Raw genomic sequence first — 12,055 nt, forward strand, 5'->3', positions numbered from 1 at the left:
AAACTCAAATTTGATTTGAAGCTTAAACTTTAAACTGTGGAATAACAGCTTTAAAATAAATAACTACAAGTCTTTATAACAGTAAATATTATATATCTAAAGATCTGTGATATTGAATTTAGGAATATTTGAAGTGCTCCGTGCAGCAAAATCGCAGACATGACAACAGCGCACAAATGACTACAAATAGGCTACAAAGTATGTTGCTAGGCACCCGTTTATAATACGGAAGACTAAATAATTGCTAGCGCACAAAAATTGAACTGCCGTACATTACAGCGCAATGCATATGGATAACCGCACTTATTTCTGCATAAAACATACTTGGCAAATCTGAAATTGAAATTAATTACATGACACATGGCAAGTGAAGATTTGCAGAAAGTTGGCATCAGTATATTGAATTGGCTTGTTATATAATGCGCAGTAAGCAAAACGTGGTTTTTTTATGATTTCTTAAGGATCCATTTCAAATTAGTCAATATATCACAACAAAAATCAGCCTTCTCATTATGTCTGTAACCCATCTAGAAAATAATTGGCTCAACAGCAATATTCACGGATATTTCATCTTTCAAGGGGAATACATTTAGCTCGCTTTTTAAAAAAAAGGAAGAAATCTGTTGTAATGACTGTACCTGGTTTAAGTGATCCCCAGTCAATATCCTCATCATCTTTCTCATTTTTCTTGTGATCTCTGAAATAGTTTATGAAATAAGAGTGAATTGAAGCATACGCCAGTAATAGATCAAGGAAAGACTTGTCAATTACTTTCTATAAATAAAATGAAATCTATTATAGATTTGTTTAAAAAACATATTTGTTTTTTGATATCATTATAAGAATAATAAACCTGTGTTTCAGTAGATTTCTGTAATCCAGTTGTGAGTCCTTGGGATCTGAAATGATGAATAACAATGTCATTGCATCTATCATCCATAAACAAGAATTGATTTGGCAACACAGAAAATTCAAACATTAAACTAAATACCACTTCTGGAGACTGAAAAAAATACTGTTTACAGGGAAATATTCGCCCCCATTTTATTTTCGCCCCTTTCGCCCTCGCCCGTGGGCAAATTTAAGACTGGGCGAATTCCAATGTTCTAAGCTACTTCTTTAGTACACAAGCATATCTGGGCAAATTTAAGACAGGGTGAAACCATTTGCAAGCGTAGAGGGTGAAAATAACACATTGGCGAAAATAATCCTGTATACAGTATCAAGAAAAGAGAAAGTTACCTTTCACAAACACACTCCATGTTGCCTCATCCACCTGGACACCATCTTGTTCCAAGATGGCAGTGTATTTAGCCTCATCTGTGAATCGTGAACGTCTGATCATCATGGTACTCTTGTTTCCCTGGGTGGTGATTTTGGTACGACTGTCGTTCTTTAGTTCTCGGCCACCGCGTAAGTATTTAACAGCGGGGGCAGGTGCATCAGGCTGCACTTCGATGTCCAACTTGCACGAAATGTCATTTCCTGTCATCATACAGTCAATTCAATCAGTAATAAAAAAAAAAAATGCCCATCATTCTTTTAAACTTATAAAATTCACAATCAAACAAACATGTACAATATTCAATATATATGTAACATGCCCCGTATTATAAAAAATCAACAATTAAAAAATTCAATATAATCATGTTTTGTATAACAATGTACACTGAAAAAACTCTGATTCCTTAAAATACACTTGGATTTTTATTTGTAATTACAGTAAAACTTTGTTATCTCGAACTAGATGGGACTGTGTAAATAGTTCAAGATATCCAAGTATTCAAGATATCAAGGGTGAAATACTTAAAAAATAAGTGGTTGGGACTTACAAATCACTTCGACATATCCATTGTATTCGAGATATCAGTGTTCGAGGTATCAAAGCTTAACTGTATTAGAAAATCGTTATCACTCCTAATACCTTCATCCACACTCTGATTGGACGGTTTTCCCTTGAATTTATGGGTAGGACCGTCGAGTTTCTTAGGAGCATCTACAGCTGATTGTTTCTTCTTAACAACAATTCTCTTAGGCCCCTGTGTTTCATATTCTCCGTTCTATCAATATTCAAAATTAATGAATGACTTACATTGATTATTAGAAACTTGTTTATCAGAATCAATGGATTGTATTTTGAGAGAATTTGAATGATTTATTGAGTATTATAGCTGCATTCAACACTTACTATGAGCAATAAAATAAACATACCTTTTCAGGTGTACCTTCTACAAAGGAAATAATTTTAAAAATCAAGTTTAAACTAAGAATATGTAATACTATCTAAAGCATAATATAAAACTGTTCAAAGGAATATGACAAAATAATCACATCTGGATAACATATAAATTTCATATACAAAGAAATGGGGAAAAATCAATATTGATTATAAATAAAATGGTATGGGTTTTCATAAATAATATTGTTCATGCAACAACATAAATAAATGCAGGTATATATAGGGGAGCTACATGTATATGTAATCTATGCTATATAAGGGATAACATATTGCTGTACTATTATATGATATATAGCAAATAAATGTATAAAAACTTATTTCCATGTATTTTATCAGTTTATAAACAATACATACCTGATTTCTGAGGGTAGGTAAGACAGTAATTCTTCGTTATAATCATAATTTTTTTTTTGAAAAAATATTTTTTTTTATTTGATGAACAAATGTAAATATATAGCTTAGTTCCAAATAAAACATCATTCTTGTGCTTATATATCATCAAATGATAAAAATGAAGCAGTTTACATGAACCAAAGTTTTTTCACAACATAGTCACTATACTGTTAGAGCCAACATAGTAACTATATCATTACAGCCGACATAGTCACTATATCGTGAGAGCCTTTCACAACACCAAGCCCTGCTATGTTTCCGGATTATATATCTATACCTACCGTTGTTCGCTATGATTAGTGGAATGTCGGGTTTATCATCGTCAGCCTCGTATCCATCTTCCGAATTGATAATAGCATGGATCTCGTCTTTTGGAACCAAAGTTATTTAATTATCAGCTAGTTTATGATCATAACATAATTGTACATACAGATGTGCTGTTATATCAATATAGTCAAAAGCATGAAGTTTATTTATCCTGCAACTACCCCTTGCATTGTCGGAATAAAGGGAACACAATAAAGCAAAGCTATATATTATGTCAATGCCCCAATATAGCCTTGTGCATTTATCTGTCGTAATATATAGTGACATCATCTCTTTTTTGCTTCGTTTACACCATGGCATCGTGGTTTCAACTGCGGATATGCACCAAAAAATTGTCAAAAACAATTTGTTTAAAGCATCTAATCATGATATTTTGTTACAGGATAAACAAAATACATGTTAATTGTCTTGAAATCTAAGCAATATTTGGATAAGGGTAAGACAACATGATTGAGGGCTAGGCTTGCAGAGCCTGGTCGAAAACATTTTCTTACCTTCACCAAAATATCACATATATTTTAAGACAGTAACCATGTATTTTATGTCTACTTAAAAGGTTGGGATCTATATATCTGAAACACATTGGTCACTTTTAAGGATAAATAGTTTCATTTTGTGCATTTACACAAAGGTTTTGTAAAAGGGCATCAATGCAGATATAACAGCAGAAATATTCTGCCTAGAAATGTGTCATCTATATACATGTAAATATACACTTAACTGATCTACATACTCATTTTTCATTTCATAACGCACACATATATCTTAAAAAACACAATGGATAAAAGTGCAAAGTTTTGAAAGAAGACATATATATTTGATAGTTGAAAGGGGTATATCATAGCATCTAGTCTATAAAATAATGCAAAAAAAAAATAGATTATAAATTTTTCTATAAAAGAAAACTGATATTTTGTATGATCTAAGTAAAATTAGTACCAACATCAATAATTGTGCAAGGAAATAAGGTACATTGCTTTAGACAAAAGAGAGCTATAAGAATTCATAATGTACATATTTATATATATTATAAATACAAATGTTAGAAATAGAAGATAAAAAAGAAGGTAATTTACACATTGTAACAAAAGAAGCCTACAGACAATGTACACATGTACAGGTTAGAAATAATCATCCATTACATAGACATTTTGCCCACCAACTGCTGAAGTGCGTACGTACAGTGAATCATGCACCAGAACTGTGCAAGTTATTTCCCTTAGTACAGTCTACAACATGAGTATCTTCTACAGGATAGTTCCCCTATATTGATATAACAAGCAGTGTATACACAAGTGTTATGATAGAATTTACAGCTTTACTGTACATATCTCATGCTGTCAACAGGGTGATCATTTTTTCAATTCTTTTTTTTTTCTCTCCATTTTTTTTTTAAATAAGTACGAAACAATTTTTATACTGTTAGTACATATGGTAACAAATGGAATATAATGATGTACCAAGTCAAAACAGTAATTTCATAAGAGGTGCTTAATCAAATTTCATGCCTAAAAAAATTATTTAAAATCTTGATGTTAACATTATCTATGGAAGATCAAAACTAGCTGTTATAACTTCTGTAAAAGTATTTTTGTGCATTTCAAACATTTCAACACGTATATATTTATCTCTCTCAGTACATCACGCTTACAACATCTACACAAGACTTTTCACCCTGTTGACGTTCAGAGCCAGACTCTCTTACCCTCTTCCAATATGGTGGTAGGTTTCTTCTGATATGGTTTTAATTGCCTTGGTGAATTCTTATTGGCTGTTGACAAATGACATTATTTACAAGAAAAATATTAACATTGTTAACGACTGACGTACGGACCACAACATGTAGGGAGGGGGGCACCTTACCCATATAAGATGACAACAGAGAGGGGGGAGTATGGAGTGACCGTAGTGTGGGAATTTCTATCGACCAACATTTACCTTCATCATCTATAACAATTTTAGGGGCCTCTGGTTTGGGCTCCTCTTTGGGTTTTTCTGGAGCCTTAGGCTGTTCTTTAGGCTTTTCAGGAGCCTTAGGCTCTTCTTTAGGCTTTTCTGGAGCCTTAGGCTCTTCTTTAGGTTTTTCAGGAGCCTTAGGCTCTTCCTTAGGTTTTTCTGGAGCCTTAGGCTCTTCCTTGGGTTTTTCTGGAGCCTTAGGCTCTTCTTTAGGCTTTTCAGGAGCCTTAGGTGTTTCAACTAATGTTGTTTAACAGGTAAGGTGTACGAAGAAAGAAAGAGGAAAAGACAAGGAAATAAAAATCAAAATCAAAAGAAACACTGTGAATCAACTAAATTAAAACTATATAGATCAAATATAAGGGAGAGAGAAAATAAATCAAAATTAAAGAAAAGATTTTTTTGAAACTAACATGCCGGTAAAATGTTAATATATATGTAAAAAATTTAAAAATAAAAGAAAATAATTACTGAAGACAGTGGCAGGCACGATAGATTTCCACACACATATCAAAATAATAACCCAAGCAGTCTATGCAGTTCTATTTAGAAATTTCAATCAATACAGATGACATAACTGTCCTATAGCTCAGAGTCTATATATACAAACTAAAGTTATAACCTAGCTGCAGCATTAACTTAACAAAATTTTTTTTTTAGAGGAAACTTTGTTTTTCAAATAATTTCAGTTGATCTCTTATAATCTCCATCTACATCAATTAATTTTTTAAAGAATTTTTTTCAACTTTAAAATCTTTTTTTGAATTTTGTCGCATTTAAGAAAAGCTTCAAGGTTTTTCCCCATTAATATTAAAATTTTTTAGTTTTTATTGTCTTATAAACAATTATTATCATTGCCAAAGACAAGTGAATCTGGTATTTTTCTTTATTTCATATTTATCATTGGCTTTCGTTATTTTAAAAACAATTCTTATCATTGTCAAGACAATCTGGTACTTTTTTCTTAATTCATATTTATCAATTAAAAAGCTGTTCCAAATCTTGAGCCTACCTTTTTGTTGAACTTCCTCTTTCTTCTGCAAAGACCAAAACAGTCATTTACAAAAAAAGTTTTTTTCATTAAAAAAACTAGTTAAATTAATTAATCAGCACAATAGACAGTTTTAAATCTTTACCTCAGTTTTCTTTTCTTCAGGTTTCTTTTCCTCCGGTTTCTTTTCTTCTGGTTTCTTTTCCTCTGGTTTCTTCGGTGCAGCTGTAAATTGTAATAAATCAATCATTACATACTTTATACTCATCTTTCCATATTTTACCGTATATTCATTTGTTCCTGTCAAAATTTTAAATAGGCTCAAAAAGATTCAAATACAAAACAACATATTCCTTTGACATGGCACTATAAGCTGCAATAGCTCTGCTAGTAAATATTTTCATGAGGCTAATTTAAGCCAATTGAGGAATAAGCAAACAAAGCAATACACCATATTACCTAGAAACCCTTTAATCAACATTTACATTGCTTGGTCCACATCAAGAACACATGGTATATGATGGCCACTCAATGAGATTTCCATCCTTTTGAGACACTTCACTAACCTTTGACCCCAAGACTTGCAGAGCAGAAGGCAGATCCAAACTGGTTTTTGACTTCCACCTTGAATTCTCCCGAATCTGCAGGTTTGGCATCGGCTATGTACAAACGACAGGTTCCCTTGTCGTAGGAGATCTTGTAGCCATCGGAGTCCTTGATTGGCTTGCGGTCCTTTGACCAAGTGGCCGTGATTGGCTCAGTTCCTGTTACCTTGGCGATCAGGTCCAGAGCCTCTCCTTCAGTTACTGATTTTGGTGACAGCTTCTGGGAGAAATTGGCAGGTTCACCCTTAACCTGGGGCATAAGAGCTGCAATCAAATCAGAAAAGTTTCATATTTTTATATCCATTGACAAATTAAGGAGAAACTTTCCTATTTGCAACATTGCACACTCTTGACATGACGCTTCTGAGGAATATCTGTGCATGAAATTCTTTGATGGAATAATGGTTCAACAGAATAGGACATGCCAGCTTACAGATTCAATTAAAAGTGTATTATAGTTGTCATCTATACCTTTCATGTTGATTTTTGCAGTGGTAGTAATTTCCCCTGTTGGGTTTTTGATGATACATTTATAATCCCCAGAGTCAGAATCCATTGGCTACAATACAGAGAAGATACAATCATATTGAATTTTCTTTCAGAAAACAATTTATTTTCACAGTTCCTTACGAACTGAATGATTATCAGTGCAATTTTATATCTTTTTAAATTCTTTTTGGTCCAGTCACTCAGAATAGATGAAAACTAACATTTGCAATTTCAAGGAAGATGAGAAAAACTCCAGGGCTTTCTTCTTTAACGTCCATCCTATAGCGCCCTCCCAATTTTAGTAAGGAGTTTCCAAAATACCACATGGTAGTTGGCCTGGATTTGGAGTTGATTCTCATATCACAGACCAGCTTTTTACCGTTATCCACCAAGCGGACATTTGGCATGTCCTTCATGGAGGGCGGACTCTCTTTTGGTCTGCAAATATTAAATATAAAGTCCAAGTCCATATGAGGATAGTTAAAACAATAGTAATTAAGATGCTCAGCTTTATTTAAAAATCAAGAAAAACTCCAAATACAATGAAACATGGATAAAGTGGACTTGCTTATAATGTATTTTTGATTACAGTGAAGTAATTTTAACCATCCCACCCACCCCCAACCCCCAGTTTTAATACAGTTGTATTAAAAGCTTATTGGATATAAGGAATTGCAATGTGATAAAACAGTTCAAAACTGTTCCTGACAAATCATTATAAGACTTGTGTGTTTTTTTCTGTACATATAAGTGTGTTTTACTGTAAATGCACACTAAGGACTTAAACAAACAGTAAAAATTAATATTCCGATTCAAATAGTCTCATCAGGTTTGGGTTACAGAAAAATTATTAATTATCTTATTATCAGGTTTCATTATAGACTTGTAGTATGACCATCAAGCAAATAATTACTGTACATTATAGAGAAAAAGAATATATTCAATCATTATTTGGTAATTGTGATGATAATTTATAAAGGACCTTTAATTAAGAGCTGAATTAAGCTAATAGGTCATCCTGTCTGTTAGTGAAAATACATACACTTAATAAAAAACAAACTCTTGGGAAAGAGAAAAAAAATTAAGAAAATTTAATCCCATTTAACTGGCTTATCTTGTAGTAAGTTCCTGCTAGCTAGGATGGTACAGCAGGCAGAATTTCCATTCATGTTGAAACAAAGTAGCAATTAAAAAGACATAAATAGCTCTTACGATAGCCTCCCTCAAACAGCCTTGACCCCACAGAGCAACAAGGTAACAAATTTATATTGTCTTATCTTTATAAGCTTCTGTGCAGGACAACAAATTGCATTTATTGAGCTTCCACACATCTGTGCCCCATGTGGCGTTAGGTATTGCTGGTGAAAACTTCATCAAATACATCAAAAATCTGGGATTCCAGAAAATCGGCTTTGAGAGAACTCAATTAATTTACTGACAGCTAGATGTGGAAATATCAGCCACCGATTGCATCTTTATCTAGGTTACCCGAGTTTAACTGCATAAGATTGCACTCATTTAGCAGGCACTTTTGATTTATGACTTTGTAAGTGTTTCTTCCTGGAAGCTTAATTAACCTTGCTTACTGCAACAACATCAAACTTCAGATAACAACTAATGAAATATAAGTAAAAGGGGAGGTAACTCCATGCATATAAAGACAATTAGCCTTCATGGCTTGGAAAATGCAACAAATATAATTACATAATTTTCCTTTTCATTCACGTAAATGTTTCATACAATTAGTTTTGAAAAATTGTCTTAAGTCTTTATTCGATAAATTCAGTTAATTTAATCAACATTTTTCTCTAATGGGAAGATGAGGACTTCAAAGCATTAAGGAGCTACATCTTGAATGGTCAATTTACCATTCTAATTAAAAGTTATTGTATGTTTCAATGAAAATTCACACTTGTAACACAAACATATCTCTAAGATTAGAGTTTTTCACAAGGTCAATTGAAGGATGCTGTATAAAATAAAGACTGTATACTCACGGTTCTAGATTGATGTTAATGGTGGCTGTGCCCTCTCCAGCATCATTCTTAGCAACGACCTTGTAGTTACCACTGTCAGCCGCAGAGAAATTCTAAAACATTAATTAATAATGTAAATTCATAAAAAATCAATTAAATTAAGATTGCAGGAATTAAACTGCTTAATTCTCCTGACACTCAAAGTCATGCTTATTTCATTCCATAATATTGCTTGAATCTACATGAATATTTTTAAAACCAATATATTCCTATTAAACTTGGTATCTCCAACATATATATAATTACAGTGTATAAAATACTATGGATGTCGTGAAAGAGGTTTTGGAAAAACAGACCACCATTTCAAGGTACAATTGAACCCTGATATCTCAAATTTTGGGATATCTCAGAGATGTTAAAGGAAACCCTGGACAATTCAAGCTATCAAAGTTCAACAATACAAAGTAGGCATGGGGATAATTTCTAGCTAAATATCTCCCCGCTCACCAAAATATCAAGGTAAAATGTGTAGTCATTTCCTTTGTCGGTGGAGCGCATCTTGTAGCGGGGCCCCTGCATCAGGACCTTGGAGTCCTTGTACCAGGTCAAGGTCGGTTTGGGAGAAGCGTTACAGCTACACTCCACCACCAGGTTCTTGTCCTGCTGGTTGACCTTGGGCTTCTCTTTGAAGGTCGGTGGAGTTCCTTTTGGCTTTTCCAACCCTGTAGAAAGAGTCATTTATCATGGATTCATTCAACTTTTTTTCATATGTATACCAATAAAACTTTCTTGAAAATCAGAGTGGTTACACATGACAACATGCAATTTAAACAAGATCTTAATTCATAAGAAAGAAAATCTTTTATTTTAATTTTTTTTTCTATTTAACAAATTATAATTCAGTACACCAATTACAACTGTTCATTAAAAAGAAAGTTTGGGTAATATTGAAAAAAAAAAAATCCCCGTGCATATCAGGACTGCAAACTGGAATAAAGAGTTGGAAGTATTAAATCTGCTTTATCATACATCATAACAATAGTTTTAAAACTGGACAATTTGAAGGGGGGATCCTTGTGGATGGAGGACTAGAAACTGGAAAAAAATGTTGGAAGTAAACAATAATGCTATGAAGTTTTGTGTAAGATATGGACAGTTTGGAGGGGGGAATTCCCATGGATGAAGGACTGAAAACTGGAAAAAAAACTGTTGGAAGAGTAAACAAAGGTGATCCAAGTTTGTGTATACAAAACATACATCATGACAACATGAATATTAAAGTACAACACTGATTGTACTATATTATGTTCTATATATACAACATTGCATGGAGGATGTGGAAAACTCCACCTCACTCCAGGTATTCAGACACATGGATTAGCCAGATCATATGGATGAAACCAATGGAGAGCATATGGATGGTATTGGACATACAGATATGGATGAGGATAAACAGAAAGTGCTGCGGAATCATTAAAAATTTTATGTGGATTGTCAATTTTTCACAGAGTCATAGGGACAAAAAAGCATGGATTTACTTGCATGATGTGCTTCATAATTCATTGAAAATGGAAGTTCATGGGTTAAAGCAGAGACCCAAATAACATTTATTATGTTATTATTATCAGTTATTTATGTCTCTGGTTAGAGGGACCCATCAAGTCCATAAAAAACTGAGCCACCATGAATTCTAATGATTCCACAGTTTTGGATATACATGAGTATTAATGAAGCTGGATGGTGTACAAATACATGTGTATGGGACGGATTATGGATTACGGATTGTGTGTGGATACACTGAGGGGCGTGGTCACACTCGTGTAGTGACAACATCAAGGACAATATTATCTCACCAATAATCATTGCTACCGCTAGGCCGTGGCGAACTGAAAGTGTAGTCAGGATGTTATAGATGAAATATATCAGAATCATATAACCTTGGTAATGAAGGATTAAATGTGCGAAAAACATTATTCCTTACCATTACATGACAGATTTTTATAGTGAAAATAGCAGGGGGTTAAAGCAAATCAGTAGTCTTGAAAAATATTATTGATCATTCAACATGGAAAATTTCTTATCAATGAGAAATATTCTCATCTCTTTTTTTAAAACACTCTGTTTAACAAAAATAATAGGCACAAAATCGTGCACCAGAATACTTGAATGACCAATATCTGACAATTTGACAATATTCTAAAAAATTATCAATCTGTCTTGAGCTCCACATTGCTAAACTGCAAATTAAATTGGCTCTTTTTAAAATCTTAAATAAATTTTTAAAACTGTAAATCCTTGTTGATATCTGCCTGCAATTATTCAATGACACCTGTATACAAAATACTACAGACAGGGTTTTTCCCGTTGAGTCTTGACAAGGGTATCATTTCTTTATGGGAATATTCCTCTGTATGACTTCTAGCTGATAAGACTCAGGAAAAAATATGAAAAATCTTGGCTGAATTCACTGAGCAGCTGCCTACATTATAAGATCCCCTCGTAAATCTATCAATTGTGCTTCATTAATGTAAACATGTCCCAATAAACTTCAATTTCCTGACACCTTACATCTAGTGAATACAAAAGAAACTTACTCCTTTTTATGTTATGTTTTGAAACACTTTTAAAACATTCTGTGTGAATTTATACGAGTATTAATTTCAAAGATCACTTAGAATTACCCAGTGAGTCTAATGAACAGAAGATTCCGACATCCAAGTTTTTTTTATTTTTCCAAATTTAATCAAAGCAGACAACCTGCTTCTGAACGTGTGATAATATCAGTCCTAAATGTTTGTTGAACATAAAAATTAAGAAATGATTTAAGTTTATAATCTTTCATCGAGCCCCAATAATTCAAGGAATCTAGCTTAAAGGCTTCTTAATAGACTTGTCTCAGAGATAAGAGAGAAAGAAATTCAACACCCCGCATCACATGAGTAAATATCTCGCTTCATTGAAAGAGTTTTAAAAAAAATGATTGATGAATGCACCGAAAAGAGGCAAAACTTACTGCACAATTACAAACATTTTTAAGACCAAAACAACCATCTTTCCAAGTGAATTTTTGTGTTGATGT

General features: G+C 33.1%; 1 protein-coding gene across 19 annotated transcripts in view; it reads right to left on the reverse strand.

The window, feature by feature from the left end:
* Nucleotides 1–12,055, reverse strand: part of LOC105332629 (twitchin) — a 75,401-nt gene that overhangs the window by 44,399 nt on the left and 18,947 nt on the right. For 10 of the 19 annotated variants that reach the window (XM_066085730.1, XM_066085727.1, XM_066085724.1 and 7 more), the window contains exons 10-23: nucleotides 10,830–10,862; nucleotides 9,484–9,698; nucleotides 8,998–9,089; nucleotides 7,222–7,438; nucleotides 6,983–7,070; nucleotides 6,473–6,775; nucleotides 6,052–6,131; nucleotides 5,928–5,952; nucleotides 4,898–5,155; nucleotides 2,212–2,228; nucleotides 1,925–2,060; nucleotides 1,243–1,485; nucleotides 854–899; nucleotides 639–697 (exon numbers count right to left, since the gene is read on the reverse strand). In XM_066085730.1, coding sequence (XP_065941802.1) covers nucleotides 639–697; nucleotides 854–899; nucleotides 1,243–1,485; nucleotides 1,925–2,060; nucleotides 2,212–2,228; nucleotides 4,898–5,155; nucleotides 5,928–5,952; nucleotides 6,052–6,131; nucleotides 6,473–6,775; nucleotides 6,983–7,070; nucleotides 7,222–7,438; nucleotides 8,998–9,089; nucleotides 9,484–9,698; nucleotides 10,830–10,862 — 1,812 coding nt within the window. Of the gene's footprint in view, nucleotides 1–638; nucleotides 698–853; nucleotides 900–1,242; nucleotides 1,486–1,924; nucleotides 2,061–2,211; nucleotides 2,229–2,913; nucleotides 3,001–4,664; nucleotides 4,731–4,897; nucleotides 5,156–5,927; nucleotides 5,954–6,051; nucleotides 6,132–6,472; nucleotides 6,776–6,982; nucleotides 7,071–7,221; nucleotides 7,439–8,997; nucleotides 9,090–9,483; nucleotides 9,699–10,829; nucleotides 10,863–12,055 lie in introns of all 19 variants that reach the window. The other 9 variants (XM_066085729.1, XM_066085728.1, XM_066085718.1 and 6 more) reach the window with 9 other exon arrangements.

This window comes from Magallana gigas, chromosome 5 (genome assembly GCF_963853765.1).
Source record: "Magallana gigas chromosome 5, xbMagGiga1.1, whole genome shotgun sequence".
Taxonomy (NCBI): Eukaryota; Metazoa; Mollusca; class Bivalvia; order Ostreida; family Ostreidae; genus Magallana; species Magallana gigas.